This window comes from Lepidothrix coronata, unplaced genomic scaffold (assembly GCF_001604755.1).
Source record: "Lepidothrix coronata isolate B3197 unplaced genomic scaffold, Lepidothrix_coronata-1.0 Scaffold58, whole genome shotgun sequence".
Lineage (NCBI taxonomy): Eukaryota > Metazoa > Chordata > Aves > Passeriformes > Pipridae > Lepidothrix > Lepidothrix coronata.
Window position 1 is genome coordinate 3,513,979 of NW_016690238.1, and position 18,845 is coordinate 3,532,823.

General features: G+C 41.8%; 1 protein-coding gene across 1 annotated transcript in view; it reads left to right on the forward strand.

Annotated features, from left to right (window-relative positions):
• The window catches only part of TBC1D2B (TBC1 domain family member 2B), a 32,271-nt gene that overhangs the window by 9,312 nt on the left and 4,114 nt on the right, over positions 1–18,845 (forward strand). The window contains exons 3-12 of the mRNA XM_017816929.1: positions 2,456–2,621; positions 7,155–7,312; positions 8,313–8,542; positions 9,888–10,280; positions 11,099–11,209; positions 12,110–12,303; positions 12,775–13,269; positions 14,229–14,346; positions 15,015–15,200; positions 16,515–16,636. Of these exons, the coding sequence (XP_017672418.1) occupies positions 2,456–2,621; positions 7,155–7,312; positions 8,313–8,542; positions 9,888–10,280; positions 11,099–11,209; positions 12,110–12,303; positions 12,775–13,269; positions 14,229–14,346; positions 15,015–15,200; positions 16,515–16,636 (2,173 nt within the window). The remainder of the gene's footprint in view (positions 1–2,455; positions 2,622–7,154; positions 7,313–8,312; positions 8,543–9,887; positions 10,281–11,098; positions 11,210–12,109; positions 12,304–12,774; positions 13,270–14,228; positions 14,347–15,014; positions 15,201–16,514; positions 16,637–18,845) is intronic.

The following is an 18,845-nucleotide window of genomic DNA, read 5'->3' on the forward strand; positions in this document are numbered from 1 at the left end:
GTCCTCTCCTTGGCCTGTCCCTTCCCAGTTTAGAAATCTGGACTAACTGGAACATACATAAAGCCAAGGTGCTGCTTTGTGGATCAACCTTGAAAGGTTTTTAAGAACATTCAATGTAGTGAAAATTACTTTATTTGTCCGAGTGGGATGTGGGAAAGTTCGTGTTGCAAAAATTAGACTGTAGGATTTGTCATGGAACTGCCTTGCTACCATGGAAGTCAAATTATTTATTCCTTATGGGAAATGGAATTATTATTTTTTCTCTTGAAATTGATTGAATGTTAATGTAGGTTTTATAATTTCAGTTCTTGGTGATGTTATTCCTCGCCTCTTAATTTACACTAATAAAAAACGCAATGTCATGCATTTATAAGATTGTTGCGTTTTGAGAGAAGTTTAAAAACAAGATTTTATTTATTTATTTTCTTTTTTACGTGATGATTGCATTAACAAGCACATGAATTAGTTGTGCTCACCTGCTGTGCAGTCCCTCCCTCTGACCAAACCACTGGCAGGGGATCAAGCACAAGGAGCAGCCTCAGGTTCAGCCACACCTGGCAGGTCTGGGAGAGGAAATGCACGTGTTAGGAACTCAGCTCTTGAGCAGTTCCTTTACCTGGGCCATCCCAAAAGGGATTTGGCAGTTTTGGTGAATGGTGCAGGTAGAAGATAAAACAAGCTGTGAGTATGAAGGCAGAATGTCAGTATTCCAGCCTGGCTTTGGGTATCCATGAGTTTTTGTGCCTTGTTTGTGGTTTGAGGGCTTGTTTGTTTGTTTCCTTTTGGGATGGTGTTTGAGTTGGTTTTTTTGGTTTTGGTTTTTTTTTTTTGTTGGTTGGTTGGTTGGTTTGGGGTTTAGTTTTTTTTTTAGTTTTGGTTTTGTTTTGTTTTCATTAAAACCTATCACCTTTTCCTTTATTAGACAGTGAATATGACCAAAAGCTGGTTTTAGCTAGCCTGTCTTAGCTGAACTGTGCTCAGCTCAAACAGCCACAGTCCCAAAGAACTTGGAATTCTGCTTGGCTGATAAGGCCCTGAAGCTTCTGTTCTTAACAGATCAAGGCAGTGTAACTTGTACTTCTGTTTGAAACACCACATGATGCACTTCTGTGGCAGATACCACTTTTCAAGGGTTTGAGAGATTTCTGGTGTCAGTTATCTTTTATACTTTGTATTCTTTATTACAGAATGTTCTTTCTACTTCTAACCTTTGATAGGGCTAAATAAAAGTAACCCTCTGCTGAGTAACTGGAGGGGACAGTTTGCTTAAAGCTGGGCTTGCTGCTTGTGCCAAGTAATGGTGAGAGCAGTGATAAAAGAGGGCATCATGATTTCCTAGGGTTTTATTAAAATCAGAGCCCATCCCAGTGTGTTACTTTGTAATGCTGAACAAGGCTGAGAGTGTTGTCAGAAAATCCTTAATCCTTCAGTACTTTGTGAATTATATCAGGAAGAATCTGAAAATTACATTTGAGCTTGTTTAACTTGCCTGCTCAGAGGCTTTGTGTAAGGCCACAAACCGCTTTGTGCTTCTCTATAATGGTGTTGCTATTCATAGTATATTCCATATTCCCAATTTTTCATTCCCTCTGCCTGCTGGAGGGAGAGAGCAAGTTATCCAGGATAATGGAATCACCGAGGTCACACAGACACTGCAGGCTCTGCAGTCCGTGTTTGACAGTGTGTTGTGTTGGAGACCTGCCTGGCTCTGTTGGGTCAGCCTGGATCCTCTGGAATTCCGCAGCTGTGGCTCAGGGCTCGTGCCAGCCCTGGGCTGGTTCCTGTGGGGCTGTTTGGGGCAGTGTGAGCAGCTGAGGAGGAGCTGCCTCAGCTTAAATCCATGCTGATCCAGGAGGCCCTGGGTGTGCCTGCAGTGCCTGTGCCAGTGCTCTTGGCTCTGGGAATGCCCAGGCTGGATTGGCTCAGAGCTGGCTCGAGGCCATAAAGCTCCTTGACTTGCAGCAGTGTCACTTGTAGGGTGAAGAACTTCTGGGGCGAAGCACAGCATGAAAGATGTCAGTGTTTTTGTGGCACTGTTGCTGACTCATCAGAGCTAAGCCTGAACTTGTTTTACCAGGGGGTTTTGCAGGTTAATGTCATGAATTCCCCTTAATTTTTATAGCTTCATAGCTGCTTAAGCTGGATGAATCAATATTGACTCACTGAGATTGTAAATCACTGATGAAATAATGCCTCCTGAGCATCACACGAGTCCTGTTACCAAAAGTAGGTGGCTGTGGTGAGAGCTCACTGAGGAAAACAGTTCGCTGTTTTTAAGGTTCATTTAAACAGAATGCTTTATTAAGTTATGTTGCAATCTAAAATAAAACCCAACCTACCCTGCTAGCAGGCTTAGCAGTATATGATTTTACATAGCCACTGTTCTTTTACTTATTGAAGGTTTTGCCTATTTTTCTTTTTCTCTATTTTTTGTTGTTTTTTTTTTTTAATACAGATTTGAGTATCCTAAGTCAAAATGCTTCAGCAGAGAGAGCTAGAAATATTCTAGCTGTGGAGACTTCTCCTACAGACCTGGTGGGGGAACAAGCAGCTTCCCAGCCTGCACCAGTCCAAGCAAGTGCCATCAACTTCTCACTTAAACAATGGAGCACTGAACTCAAGTAAGTTGGGAACGTGGGAGAAGGAGTTATCAGGAGCGTGGTAGTTGCTGGCTGAGACTGTTCCCTACTGAAAGATGTCTGTGTGTGGTGGGTGGAGCTGCTTAGAAGGACAGGGGTGGTGGGGTGGATCAGTACAGTGGGATCTCTTCAAGTAAACTCTTTATTTTACCTCCTGTTTGAAGGGTGTGAGTGAGAACATCGTCATGTGGCATCACTGATACCTGAAAGGGAGACTGGAGTCTTGGAAAGCACTTCTGGGGATGGCTTTGCCCTCTGAACCCAAGCAGGGAGCTGGGAGTTGTATCCTCAGCTCCTGCTGCTTTTCCCAGGTGCAGCATTGTAGCAGGTGTAGTGTTCAGTGCACTGGAACTGTTTTTATTGATCAAAATGAAAGCAGGATAAATCCTTACTCTTCATCTGCTTCTTAAAATAAATGAAAGCACATGGCACAGATTTGAAGTCGATGTAATTTGAATTCCTGAGCAAAACTGTGGCAGACCCTTTCTGAACGACATCAAACCCACATATGTTATCCCCTTACTCATAATGAGAGAACTCTTCAGTAATAATTGCTTTAAGGAAAGCAGTTCTGCCAGCTTTCAGCCCTCCTGTTACAGTTTCTTTCTAACTGATTTTACACTTTGCTTTTCCCACACATATTTTCCACTTGTACTTAAAGGCTGTTGCTGTGCTGGAGCAGAGCAGGTCACAGAGCAGAGCTGTAGCTCTGGTTAACTCGACCACATCCCTCCTGAGCTGTAAAATGCTGCTCATTTTCAGCAGCAGTGCTGAGTTAAACAGATGCCTTTTAAAGCTTTCTTGTTTAGCACAGAGATCTGAGAGGTTACAAAGTGGTGTTGGTTTTGGCTCTTTTTCTGGCTCCTTTTCTGTTGTTGGTTTTGGCTCTTTTTTTGGCTCTTTTTCTCTACTGTGTAGACTGTAACTGAAGTTCGAGAAAAGATGGCTTATGGCTGGATTGAGAGAGATGTCAATCCTGTTACTACATGTCGTGTTTTAACTGATAATGTTGTGTGGTTGCTTGGGTTTGTGTGGCCACTTTGCTTTGGTAGAACTTAAACTTGATCATCATAGAAGGAAAAGTACATGGAACAGTTCCTGTTTGGCGAATTCCTGTTTACTTGAAACGAGGTTTATTTGCTTTTTAAATTTTTTTCTTGATTTTTCTGAGTGTTGTGGGGGTTTTTTTTGTGCTGTTGGTTTTTTTTCCTGAGTTGCAGATGCCGTGCTTTGGGGAAGTCCAGCAGTGCCAGGGTGAGCTGCTCGGTGCTGCCTGGTTGGTGTGTCAGTGTTTCTGAGCAGGAAGGCAGTGGTGGAGCTGAGGGTGGAGGGAAATACTTCTGGTGGCAGTGGCCCAGCAGACCCTGTAGCACAATATTCAAAAGTTGGCCTTCTCTGTATAGCTCTGATCCTCATGGCTTGAAGTCCTTGCAGGTCTTGGGAATGAACACGTGGTTCTCTTCCAACTTGGAATATTCTGTGAATCTAAGTAAAAATCTATGATTCTCTGTAAGAAAACTTCCCACTGCAGCTCTTTGAGGCTGAATGCTACCAGCCAGCAGGTCATGAGCACTTAAACTCCTGTATCTAGCAAGATAAATTTGTTTTGAGACTTGAATCTGTAGCAGTTTTCACGAGAAAGATTATTTCTTTTTCAGCTTAGGTTTGGTCAGGGACTGGTGAATTTTCCTTCTAAAGGCTGTCCTCAGCTGCTCCAGAGAGAGGGGAGGGCAAGTATAATCCTAATTTTGATTGATTTTGCATAAATAGTGATCATTTTTACATGCTTCTCCTGAAGTGAATGATGCCCAATCAGTCATCCAAACTCTTCAGTAATGGCACAGGGGTCCTACAGCCTTTCCTATTGCACAGCCTTGGTTTGTGCTCAAACCAGTCTGAACAGAATTCCTGGGGGAAAAGTACATTTAGTCTTGTATTTTAACATGTGTGGCCTCATTTGTCCCGTCTTGATTGACAAGGGGTGTTCTTTCCCTGGGTGAACAGCACTCTGTGAGTGTGTGTCACAAGGAGGGGCACTTAATGGTATTGGACCTTTCTGCAGAACCAGGACTAGATGGTTGATATTTTCACAGCAGTGAAAGCTAATTATGAACCTTGGAAAATTAAAATTAAAATTACGTAGTAGTGTATAAAAGCTATAACTGTAAAAGCTGGTGGCAGAAAAAGCCCCACTAAAATGTTGGAATTTATTTTAGTAAACGTCTCTAAGCAGCAGGACTGTCGTGGGTGATGGTCTTCCTCCCTTCTCCAGCAATTGTACACCATTTAGGGCAGCAGTGCAGCCTGGTGGCCTTGGGAATGTGTGCACTCTCCAGTGTCTTACTGGATTGGGATGGGACTAGTTGTAGCTCCAATGGATGGATCCCAGTGTTTCTAGAACTGTGTTGCTGGGAGCATGTCTTTGTCTTATTTTTGCTAATTTGTATTAAGACATGTAGATGTTTTAGAGCCTTGTCCTTCCTCCTGAGCACATTTATGGTGTGTCTGACAGAGAAGCTGTTGCTTTAATAGCTGTGCTTGCATCCCAGGCAGCAGTGGGGAAGGAATAATGAGGAAAAAAATGAAGAATATGTCTTGATGTTAAACTGTATGTATATTTGCAGTAACTGAAGTTGAACCATGCTTTTCTGCTTTTCAGAATGTATTTTTAAGTACTAGTTGGCATATACAGACATTTGGACCTGAGTTTTAGTAATCTTCATGCCCTCAGCTACTTATATCTCTTATATATGCAGAATATAGACTTGGAAACATACTAAATTATAGTAACCTCAAGTTATATAACCATAAAATATGACTTAACCCCCAAACATTTAAAAATAAAGAATCATTAGATCATATGATCAACTGTTGGGTAGTTTGATTGTAGTGGTCATAGTGTGCTTAGGAAAATAAATATTGTTTTCAAATTTAACTATCTGATCTTTTAATCTTATTTTAATCTAATAGAAAGCAATGAAGCAGTGCCACTTCAGTGCCCTGAACAAACCTATGCAAAAACTTTACAAAGCAGAGCATCAGCTATGATTTTTCATGGGCTTAACAGCAGTTTTTTAAGCAGCTTTTCCAGAAGTCACTTGACTTCTTGTTCTTTGTGGTTTGTTCAAGCTTTAGAAGGTGGTGTTCAGACAGGCTTTAAATCCTGGAGTTGACCAAGTGCAGAGCAGGGGGCTGTGGAGGTGCCTGGTAAGAGTCAGCCCCTGTTCCCAGAACAGATGGAGAGGTGCAGGTGACACCTGTTGATTTTGAGTGCCCTGGGAAATGTGTCAATCACTGCCCAATTTGATCTGTTTAATTTCCCTGGAAGGTCTGAAAAACAAAATAAGGCTTCTTGCCCCTGACAGAAGCTGTGATTCTTTCTGGGAGAAAATTAAAGTGTAGCATAAGTTGATCTTTGACGAGTTTGTGGATTGCTGGAATGGTTTTATTAATAACCTTTAGGGTTATTTTTAAGTTGTACTTAAATATTTCTTGGTTCATCAGATTATGAAAATCTTGCACTGCATAATGATTAGCTTAGAGTTCATGTTGATCAGGTGTTAAATCTCATGTGAAGCTGAAAGACTGGCTTGGATCATCCCATCATCTTGAGAGTGTAATATGGGTTACCTTCTGCTTGAGATTTGAAAAGGAAGAAGAGAGAATGTGGCTCAGTGAGTGAGAGCATCTTTGTGGGCTTGCACAGACTGCAGAGAAAATGCTGAGATAGCAAATACATTTCCAGTTTTATACCTGAGATATTAAACTGATTCTATGGGTCAATGTAAAATCTCCTTGTCTGGCTGAACAAAGGCTTTACAATCCTGAGCTGTGCTAATACTCGTGGACATAAGAGTGGACATTTCTGATTGCATGGTGGTTGTGGAGGAAGCTGGGTAAGGTAACCTCACCCTGCTGGGAAATGTATGTTCTTCCATGGAATTATCTGGCTGGAATTCAGAGGGCGCCTCCGAAATGTTCTTGCAGATAATTGGCCATGTTCCACCTTAGGAAAGGAAAACTGCTCAGGAGTCTGTCATCAGTGACTCAGCCACAGCAGGTCTCTTGGGTGATCCCAAGTTTTGCATTAACCCAGGATATGGAACTATAACATCCATGGTTTGCCTGCATGCTGTTCACTTTAGTGCCTGGCAGTTCCCCTGAAATTCTAAGCTACAATAACTGATCAATAAAGAGATGCTGCTTGTAAATCCTAACTTTTTGTGCTTCACCACTGCCAAAACAGAGGGAGATGCAAAATACCATAGTGGTCTCCTAGAAATTAATACCCCATTAAAGCAAAGTAATTCTTCTGTTCTTGAAACCCGTTGATGGCAGGTGCTGTTTGGTAGGACAGCCTTTGTTTTCTTTGAGCTTTTATTTGGTTTGGTCTGTGTTTTAGCTTATTTTTCCTTTGCACTGTTTGAACTGTAGTGCTTGTCTTGCAAAGCCCCTTACAGAATGAATGCAAACCGCAGAAATCGTGGTCACCTTTTCCCGCTGCCTTTTCCACAGAAATTCCATGTCCTCTCTAAGAAAAGGAAACAACGAAAACCGCAAGAGCATATTTTACACCACCGAGGAGTGGGAACTGCTGGATCCAACCCCCAAAGACTTGGAGGACTCCATGGCTCTGGAAGAAAAGAGGAAGCACCTGGCAGAAGGAAGTAAAGGTAGAAGTGGGAGGAAGGAAGGGGAGCATTTGCCTTTAATGTAATGTACTGTGTTGTGTCTGTCTCTAGGAAATAGTGGAAGCTTATCTTTTTCTTCACAAACCACATTCAGAGCTCTGTAAATCATTTTTTAAAAAACTAATTCCTTATGATGTGTTTGGAATCTTCTGCCATTCAAATACAACAGAATGAGGACAAAGCCTTGTTATCCACTGTTCTGGTTTCCTGAGTGTGTTACTGGCTTTAGTTCTGTCACTTGACTTGCAAAGTTAGGAGATGAAGGGAAATGCTGAGACTTTAATTACTCAGTTGAGTGTCACTCCCTGAAGCAGAACTGCCTTTATACTCTAAATAAGTATGTAGGTGTTATATTGTCTTGCTTCTGAAAGGGAAAAAGTAGGGGATGCACATGCAGTGGCAGCTCATCTGTGAATTGTAACTGGGTCTCAAATATGACCAGTGTCTGCAATAACCTCATGAAGATGTTTTTACAGCTCCTTAGGAGCACTTCAGCTGGAATCCAAGCGATTTGATCTGTTAGAAAACATCCTTCTCCCTGAGTACTCCTGTGGTGATGTAAACAGAGGTGAATTGTTACCCCAGTGCCTCTTCCAGGAGCAGGGGGCTGTGATACCAGGGTTGGGTTTGCTCTGACCACTTTGGAACTGTTAATTATTTGAAGCAAAGTTTACTTTGCCATAGTTAGGGGTACCTTTTATTTTGTGTAATAAATTAGTACTTGGGGAGTAAGACACGAAGAGAATTTTACAATTCATGAGCCAAGTCTTTTGTCTGGGAGGGGAGGAGCCTTTGAGCTCTATACTTTTCCCACCAAAGGAAGCAGCTTGGAAAATGAGGCATGTTTAACTCTATTGTACTGGGTAGTTGAGAAGCTGCTCAGAGTCTGATGTTAATGAGTATATTTTTTTTAAGGAAATGTGAATGCTTTGAAATGCCTTTTTACTAAGTGAACCGAACTAGAAGAAATTGTTTTATGCAGGACTGACTAGTTCAGCTTTTCCATTTGATTTTGGCCGCATTCCACACAAAGCAAGGCGCCCCTTGCTGAAGGACATGATGGGCTCGAGCAAGAACCGCACCGGCAGCGACTCCTCTCCAACAGAGTGGTGTTCTGGCAACGGCAACAAACTGGTCTCTGAGCTGCAGCTCAAGTATCAAAGCCAGCAGGAAGAGCTGGAGAAGCTGAAGAAAGATCTTTTGAGCCAAAAGGTAATTAAGCCTGCAGGCAAAGTGCCCAAAGCATGTGGATCTGGCAGGTGATTGTGAGTTTAACCTTTCTGGCCATCGAACTGCAAGAGCTGGTTGGTTGGTGTAAAACGATGGTGCTGAACAAACCTTGGTACATAAAGAGTCTTGAGACAAGAAGGACCATTTTTACATCTGTTGAAGATGAGATCCCTGAACAAAACCTTTGCACAGTGTTCATTAACTTGGTTTATGTATCTTATTCTCTGAAGTTACTTTGTTCAGTGTGTGCCAGAATCCTGGCAGGTAGACGCAGCTTCTTTTTCCATTAGTACTTATAATTTCTGAGAAACTCATCCTTTCAGGTCCTCTTTGTTTGTTTTTTGATTCTCTCAATGCTAGAGAGAGGTTGGGGAATGGGCCTGACTTCTCTCTACCCTAACTGCATCATCAGGAGTGGTTTTGTAAAGCACAGGCCTAACCATAATCATCTATAAAACATGCATATAGTACTGCACTGATAGTGTTCATGGTTGTATGCCTCATAACTCCAATTTATTCAACACCTTGCTTTATCTAAAAGGATTTCTACTCTTTTTAAGAAGAATAATTTTTTAGGTCTTATATGGAGCTGCTATTTGTATTTTCTGTTGTGTGGGATGATCGAAGAGAATCCAAAGAAGGAATGTGAGCCCCATGTTTATAATCATTTGAGGAGTTATCTTTCCCAGGAGTACATTTGAGCTCCTGAGCCAGCTTCTGAGAAATCTCACTGGTCTAAGTGCAACACTGTGTTCACAGTTGCTTCTGTTTTAATAAGAAGACAAATTAAAATGGTGTGGCGAGATGTTCTAAAAAGCCCTCTTCAGACTTCCTTTTTGGCAAAGCAGCATGTATTGTTTCCTGCTCTTATTTTCTCTCTCTGTTAGAGAAGAGCTGTTAGTTCCTTTGCCTTTTCCATTCTGGAATGCTCACCTGTTAACCTTTGGGGCTTAAGCCCTCTCCCTGTTCATCTCCCTACAAGAGGGCTGCTTGCAGGCAAGGATTTTTTCAGCTTCCAGGTAACTGCTGGGCCACAGCTGTCCACTACTTCTCCTTAACCTGTTGGAGCCTTTCTAGGCAGGATCCTTAGCTCAAAGACATTTAAACCCTCCATGTAGGCCAGTCATTGTAAGGTGTTAATCTGCTAGAAATCATGTCATGTCAGTGTTTCCCTTTTTCCTTAAAACTCAGCCTGAGGTCTCTTAGAAGCTGATTATTCAGATTAAAAACCCATTCCAGAGCTTTCTTTTGCTTGATGTTAACTTTATAAGTTCTAAACCTTAGAAACTTAAAACTTCATGACCTTTTTTTTTTTTTTAATTCTCAGGAACTTGTTCGACTCCTGCAGCAAACAGTGCGGTCCTCCCAGTATGATAAATACTTTGCCAGCCGCCTCTGTGAGGGGGTTCCCAAAGACAAACTAGAGCTGCTGCACCAAAAAGACGACCAGATTTTGGGTCTCAACAATCAGCTTGAAAAGTTAAACCTGGAAAAAGACAGTCTCCAGCAGGAAGTGAAGAACCTGAAATGCAAAGTTGGAGAACTCAATGAGCAGCTGGGTATGTTGATGGAAACTATTCAAGCTAAAGATGAGGTGATCATGAAACTCTCCCGGCAGCTCAGTGAATGTGAGGACAGTTCATCCTCTCCAAGTGGAGCAGTAAATTCTCCCACGGCCACCAGTGCTAATAAGGACCTGCAGGAGCTGGACAGACTAAAAGTAAGAGCAATGTCTCTGTCTCAATGCATAGGGGACTCTGTGCTCCCTGTGGGGGTACTTTGAGGCTGCTGTGCTGCTTGAGGTCACTGCAGCAGCTCCCCAGGACACTTCTCAGCTGAGGCTTTCTCTGCTTGGCACCCCCTCTTTGAATGTCTGTGACAATCTCACTGAACTCCTCTGCTTTGGGCTGCTCTGTGTGCCTGTAGTGCAGGGTCCTGGGCTTCCAGGGAATTAATCCTTGCTGGGGAGGAGCAGTGATGTGAGAAATAATCAAAGGAGCAGGAAGAAGCGAGTGTAAGAGGAAAATATCAGCATGGGGGGAAACAAAGCAAAAGCTTGCTTTTTTAAAGATTTTCAGTATCAAAACCGAGGCAACAAAGCATGTGGGATGGCAAAGGGAAGCTCTGAGGAGACAAAAAGGGAGGAATTTAAGAACCTGTTTTACTAATGCTCCTACAGATCTTATTAATGCCTTTTTTTTTGAACCTCAATGAATGTGTCCCAAGTTCTTAATGGAGTTACTGAAGTTATCCACTTTGATCTAAACATGCTTTTTTTTGCCTTTGGATAAATGTTGTATTCCAAATTGATTAACACTCCAAGGAATTTGGAATACAAGTAACTTAAAATATGCATAAACATTCATCATACCTTTCCTATATGAGACCCTGGTAAGTTTTAAAACTGATAAATGCTATTAGTAGCTGCTCTTTCCATGTTCTAAGGTGTGCTTTCTCTGGCAGGCATTTACTGTTTGTAAAATATTTTTTATTAAAAATCTAGTTTGCTTTTTTTTTTTGTTTTTTTTTAATCAACAGGACAATCTTCAGGGTTATAAGACCCAGAATAAATTTTTAAATAAGGAGATTTTGGAACTTTCTGCTCTACGAAGAAGCGCAGAAGCAAGAGAGAGAGAATGGCAGGCAAAGGTCAGACTAACACAGCATGTTCTCATTTTGGAAATGTCTAAAATGTTTTCAAAATTTTAGCTGTAAATCTACCTAGGAAAATGGAACAAGTTAAAAATCCCCCTTAACTCAGTCCTTACAGACCAATCTTTCTGGATGGATTCTTGAAAGAAGTAATTTGCTTTAAATTTAAATTTGCTGGTGAAAGTTTTTTTGTAACTTATGAACACAGGCATATATATTTCTCTGAAAACATTATTTCCTCAGAATTCAGGGTGTGATGATTTTTTTGAAGTATGACAGGATGTGTAGAGCTTTCTTCTGAGCACGAAGGGCGACTGTGATACGATGAATGTAATTTTGGGAGTGTTTTCTTGTGTAGATGAACTTGAATGTAGAGGTGTTGCAAGTAAATAATGAATATTTCCGTTGCCTGGGGTTGGGAAAATAAACACACACGTAGAGATGGTAGGCTTTGCCTCTGGTTTTTTGGAAGCAAAGCCCACAGTGGCCAGGTTTAAATGCTGTATTTCTGGCATGGAGGTGTGTGTTTACAGCTCCTACATGCTGTTGCCTAACTCATGTCTTTAAAATGCCATTTGAGTTGTTCTTGTTCCAACATGCATAGGCTGAAGCTGTTACTTGAAAAGCACAAAATGGTTGAGTTGTATTTCATGCAGTGTAGTGATAATTTAAGCTGGCTCACATTTTCCACATGCAAAAGTACATCTGGTGGAAAACATCAGATCTGCTTTGCTGCCTTATGTTTGCTGGTGCTACACAAATGGGAAAGTCAAGCTGACTGTTCCTGACTTACAGGTTTCTGAGCAACATAAACCAACAGAATCACATTGAACCAGATTTTAAAACAAGTGTAGCACAAAGTGTCTGAAGACTTACATAATATATTGTTTTCTGCAGTACACCAGCTTGGAAGCCAAACTCTGCCAGATTGAAAGTAAATACTTGATCTTGCTTCAAGAAATGAAAACTCCAGTTTGTTCTGAGGAGCAGAGTCCTGCTCGTGAGGTCATCACACAGTTACTGGAAGATGCCTTGAAAGCAGAAACCAGTGAACAACCAGAACAGGCCTTTTTCAAACCACACCTAGTCAGGTAATTTGGTCCTGTTAAAATAAATGTCTGTGTGCCTTGGTCAGTCCCAGCAGGGAAAGTCTCTGGTGTTGGAAGTGCAACTGCTAGAGTCTCCTGAATGGTCAGACTGGGAAGTTCCCTTAACACATTTATTGGTTTATGGAGATAGTATAAAACTTAGACTCAAATGTTGCCATACAGCTGCTGAAGGTGAGTTACTGAAGAGTTGGGTTCATTTGAACTTGACCCTGTTCTTAAAGTGCTTAATTTGTATGGTAATATTTACTGGAATATGGCCCCAAGTCTTTTATATATGGAATTGTGAAAGTAATTACTAAATAAAAGATGTATTTCAGAAAAATGTGTAATAATTGTTAAAACTTGAGAACTGTGGAGAGTGGCTTTGGACTAACTCTGATGGGAACGTGGGCGTTTCAGGGCTGCTGAACACATGTAAAACCTTTTTTTTTTTCCTTTTTTTTCCCACTGCAGTGAATATGATATATATGGGTTTCAGACAGTCCCAGAGGATGATGAGGAGGAGAAACTAGTAGCAAAATCACGAGCTTTGGACCTGAGGTCACTTTCCCTCAGTGAAAATCGAGAGATCTCAGCTGGAGTAAAATGGGAAAACTACCTTGCCAGCACCATGAACAGGGAGATGATGCGCTCCGTGGAGCTGAAGAACCTCATCCGCTCTGGAATTCCACACGAACACCGCTCCAAGATCTGGAAGTGGTGTGTCAATCTCCATGTTAAAAAATTCAAGGACAGCACAGTACCTGGGTACTTCCAAACCTTGCTTCAAAATGCTCTGGAGAAACAAAATCCTGCATCCAAACAGATTGAGTTGGATCTCTTGAGGACTTTGCCCAACAACAAACATTATTCCTCCCCGACATCCGAAGGGATCCAGAAGCTGCGGAATGTGCTGCTGGCATTTTCCTGGAGAAATCCTGATATAGGCTATTGCCAAGGGCTCAACAGGTGAGATATTGCTAATCCTGAGTAATGAGCCTTTCAAATCACAAATGTAGCAACACGCTGTGGAACAGAGGTTTGCCTTATGGGCTGTATGCTCATCATTTACAGTGTTTTAAGAAACAAATAACTAGCACGTTTTTTAAAACAATTAAAAAACCCAGATGACCTGGATAGTGAAAGCTGTAAAATCAGCTTGGCAAAAAACATGGAATTGAAATGAACTCAGGTAAGAAATGGGATACTTGAATGTAGTTTTACATTGACTTTGTATCACTTGTAGGGGATTGAGTTGCTTTTGTGTGCAAGAATTTGTTAGTTTTTTTCTTAAAACGAGCAGAAATAAATGCTTGAAAGCTTTTTTTTATATTGTGAAGGCCACAAATTTCAGCATTTCACTCTGATGTCTTCAATCAGAATAGCAGAATTCTCTGTGTTGAGAGAGCTAAAATCAGCAGCACCAACACTTGAAGAAATTCTTAGAAAACTTCAGCCTTTAAAATATTTTAGGGCTTTTTATTTTCATTAAGAGATGATGGTATTATTTATGTTTATCTTAAGGGAGATAAAGCAAATGTGCTAGAAAGGATTTTTCTAATCTTAAAACAACTTTGTGTGTAATTCAAGAGCCATCTGTTCTTTCTTCTCTTCAATAAGAAAAGACAAAAGTCTAGGAATCAAGTGTTATATTTAAGACTTGGAAGCTTCTTATTATTTTGTCTTAGTTCCTGGGAAAATGGCTTCTAGAAAATCCCTTAGCTCTTGCCTTTATCTGATTTCTTATTTAGCTGAATAAAAACACTTGGTGTGGCTGAGAAGGCCCCATCTGAAACTTCAGTAACAGTGTTGCTGTTTAGTGCTCTCCTGATTTACCTCAGCTGAACAAAACCACTGTATTGTAATGGTTCTTAATACAGTTTGTGATGCTATAAAAATCGTTTTCTTCAAATAAACCCTATTTTCAGGTTGGTGGCAATTGCACTTCTGTACTTGGAACAGGAAGATGCTTTTTGGTGTCTGGTAACAATAGTGGAAGTTTTCATGCCTCGTGATTATTATACGAAGACGCTGCTGGGATCCCAGGTATGTGCTCTGCTCCTGGGAACTGCAACCAGACAAAAGCTTTCCTTTGCAACTGGCTAACAGGCCTTCCTGGGGATGTCTTGAGTTGACAGGGGTGGGGTCCAGGCACCAGGGCCCTTGTTTGGACAAGGGCTTGACGCTGAAATAATTGTTCAGTGCCCTGCTTGCAGCTCCAGCCTTAACCCCGCTTCTCATTACTGGCTTCACAGCATGGAGTGGATTTATCCTTCCTTTCCTCAGGTCTGGGGGGATGGTTATGGGCCCTGAAGGAGCATTTTGCAGTCCTGGGAGCAGTCTGTGCTGTGGCACTGCTCTGCCTCCAGGTGCTGCCCTGTGCAGGCTGCCTTCTCCATCCACATCTCTCCCAGCTCCTTCAGTGCTCCTGCAGCAGTGCAACCCTGGTGACCTGCCATGGGAACACACCCTCTGTGTGTGAGGAGCCCTGTGGGACAGGGGCTGGCTGGAGAAGCTGGCAGTGTGTCAGCAAGGGGGGTGTGCATTGGGATGGCTCTGCATTTGGGTGGGTATAGCCTGGAATTGTTATCTGGACGCTCCTGGGTTTCCTGGTTACCTCTTGAAAAACTTGCACTTACAGGCTGGTGACAGCCCTACTTGGAATGACTGTTGGAAAATTAGGAGCAATAATAACCTGTTTGTCATCTGTTCAGGTTGACCAGCGGGTTTTCAAGGACTTGATGAGTGAGAAGCTGCCACGACTTCACGCTCACTTTGAGCAGTACAAAGTGGATTACACCCTTATCACCTTCAACTGGTTCCTGGTGGTGTTTGTGGACAGCGTGGTCAGCGACATCCTTTTCAAAATCTGGGACTCCTTCCTCTATGAGGGACCAAAGGTGAGCTGAAGGAGCTGAGATTGTTTTTTTTTTTTTTTCCTACCAGTGATTTTAAGTGACAGGATTCTTGTGAAACCACCTTTCCTCCCCCCTGTGCTCAGTAACAGCAGAGTGGTTTTTCTCAGGTAACAAATGAACAAAGGAGGAAATGTGCATAAATAACCAGTCAAAGCATTTTCCATTTTATCTGTGCCCTGCAAGTTAAGGGGTTGAATTACATGGAAGAATTTTAAATGCAAGTACTTTCCTTTTGCCACCACCTTTATTTTCCCCTTTGAAAAATAAAAGTCCAGGCAGTGTTGTTTATTCCTATGTGCAGCTGTCAATGAGTTTCAAGTAATTATATCAAGGTGAGAGCTACTCTTATAAAGAAGGAAGATGAGGTGATGAAGGCAGAAGTTAGAAGTATTGAAAAGATGTAAAAATTACTTGTAACCCAGAGCTGATTTTTAGCTTTTCTCTGCAGCAAATATTTGTTTTATCTCTGCAGACATTTGAAGCACAAATGACAAACAGTGACTCTATGTCATAAATTAAGGGAGGATTTGAAAGAATTTTCATTCTTCTAAAATTGCAGTGAAATAAAATCAGTGTGGGAAAAAAAAGGTCATTGGTTTCAAACACTAAAGTAGATTTTGTAGGCAACTGGAGAGAACAGGTGAGTTATAAAGTAAGACAAAAACTGTGTTTGAGGTGACTTCTCACTGGCCTTGGTTGGGCATTTGAACACAGAGTGGTTGGCTGTTCATTCACATCAGTTAAACATCTTGGCAATTTGTGAATGCAGCCAGGCACGGACTGGCAAACTTCAGAACTTACCAAAGCAAAGGGAAATAATGCTGCTTCCAGCTCATGCCAATGGTGATGGACAGACTGGTATCAGAAATTCCTTCAGCATCAAGTCCCCAGTGTGTTGGGAAAATTCAAGGCCTTGGAAAAGAAGCTGTTTAAAAATCAAAACTTAAATTTAGCTGTGAAGTAACTTAATAAATGCATTGAACAGGCCCAGCAGTCTGGGTGCTACAACTGAATTTGGAACTAAAAGTGTCCAAGAATTTGAATCTCTGAACTGAGAGCCTTGTGTTCTGGATGGGTCTGTGGGACAGCTGGCCTTGGGTACAGCCACAACAGAAGTATTTGGCAGCTTTTGGAAACGGGGCTGGGCCAGGGAAGGGGGGGACAGAGGGAGGTGTGATTAGAGAGCTCACGTGCAGCCTCTGTGAGAGTAACCCTTTTCCTTGGAGTTTATCAGGATGATAATGAGAGCTGGTGCATTCTGTACTTACAAATCCCTAACACTGGGTGTTTTCTCAGGTAATATTCCGATTTGCCCTGGCACTTTTTAAATACCAGGAAGAGGAAATCTTAAAGCTGCAGGATTCCATGTCCATCTTCAAGTACCTTCGCTACTTCACACGCAACATACTCGATGCCAGGTGGGGAACTCGCACTTCGTGTCCTTGCAAGACTTGTAGTGGGGCATGGGAGAAGTGAGGGGGGTTGTTTTGGTTTTATCTAGATCCTAAATCAGGTGCAAAGCAACTAGAGATGCAGCTGACTGCCAAGATTTGCCATGAGCACTGAGATCTGGCAGAAGTGATGAATGCTGAGCTGGTAACTGTGAGGTGTGATGGAGGTTACCTGGTTTGGCTGTAGTGCCGTGGTGGCAACACTTGAGAATTCCAGCCACAGGTGAAGTCTCCCCCTGCATTGCAGACACTATTTCTGCTAGCAAAGTGTTTTATGGTAAATAAAACCATGTCCTGGCTCAGGTGTTAAAAATGTGAGCCATGTCCTACAAGGCTTAGATCTGTACATCATTTAATGTATAGGCTACTGCCACTGGCTCCAGCTGATTCTGAGATATACTTGGAAGCAGAGAATAAACACAAATTAGATACTCTTCTGTTCTTCAGTCCTTACAGTTTGTAAATCAGGGTCTGGTGTTTTTAGGTTCCTGTTTTCAAGACTGTAGAGCAGCAGATTAATCTTAAAAAGTCATATTGGGGTTGGTTTAATGTCTGAAAATATTCAGGACATATATTGAAGCTCACTGATTTTCAATTTAGTGCAAAATCATATATTGAAATCTGAGGTGGTTTTTTTCCTGTAATAAATTCCACATAAGCTTAGGCTTCTACTTTGAATCCTGCTGGAAGAGCTGTTTAATATTTTTACTTCCTGTGTTTGTTTTGACTGGAGAGAAGTTAAAACTCAATAATCTTACTCTGTGCTTGAAAAGGATTGCTGGGACTGATGCAGAGAGAAAAAAATGAAATCTTTTTTACCTCGTTTGAAAAAAAATTTGATATTTAATCAGAGGTGAAGATTTCGGTTTCCATTCCTTTTCTGCTTCTGGAAATGATGCCTTGGTTCTCCTGTCTAAACTTTCTGGTGCGGAAATAACTTATTTTAAAGGCTTCTAATATTGCTGTTAACAAAACGAGCTGATGGGGTATCACTGGCAGATGGGGAGTTCAAGCAAGGACAGCATTCAGTGCATCAGAGATATTTACAATACAAATATGCTCTGTAAGCCTTTGCCTACAGATTTAAAAGTGGGAGTTGCAAGCAGTGGTGCAGTGCCACCTAGGGAATGAGGATTTGCTGGGACTGACGAGCCATGATTCCAACTGCCTGGTTTCTCCTTTTTTACGTTTGTACAAGTTTCACAGCATCAAAATTTGGACAGTACAAAAGCATGTAGAACGATGTCTTTCCTGATAAGGACCAAAAGTCATGTTGTAGAGGAAAAGTTCAGAAATATGTTTTTAATAGAATTCATGGGCGTCCTGGTTGGGTTAAAAATCTTTTTGCAGAGAATTTTTAAGTTCAAACTCCCTAGTAAAGAAATGTACCTACAAACATGTGCATGAGTGTACTCTGGGCTGCAGAGTGTCATAGTTAGGTTTTTCTACAGGTACAGGTTGTGTTCCATGGCATGCTGTGTACAGATAGAGAAGCTGTTGGAATATGTTCTGTGTAGAAATGGCAGGAAATCATTCTGGTTCACTCAAAAATACAAAACTAGCCTTAAATAAACTGTCCAAATAAGTTTTCCTAATATTTGGGTTCATCTGATAATTCAAGTAGAATAAATTAAATATTCCAATTCCCCTTTTTTCCTTAGTAAACAGTGAGATATTTTTAGGTGTAGATCAGCAACAATGATGTAGTTAACTCTGTCTTTGGACTGATTAGACAAGTCAGTTGCTGGGTGTGCTGTGACTGAAGGATGTGGTGCAGCATCACTCTGGGAGGGTGCTGGACCCTCTGGGGTGCTTTGCTGTGCCCTGACAAGCTTGGCTTGGCACCAGCTCAGAGATCTCTGTGCTCCAGCAGCAAAAGCCCAGAGCTTCCTTGCTGTATCAGTTTGGCTTGGACATGTTCTGTGTTCTCCTGGGCTGCATTTGTGTCATCCCAGGCTTTATTGGTCTCCTCGTTGTCAGGTTGTCTTGGTTAACTGGAGAGCTGACTGGTTTGGGGTTGAAGGGGCTTCAGTGGGTTATGTGGAGGAAGTTATCCAACCTACAGTGGGGTAACTGGGTGTACCAAGTGTTCAGTGGAGCCAGGGAAGCTCTGATTATCCCAGCTCATGTCTTCTGATCAGTGCTGTCAAGGCTGTGATCTCTGTAGCATTATACA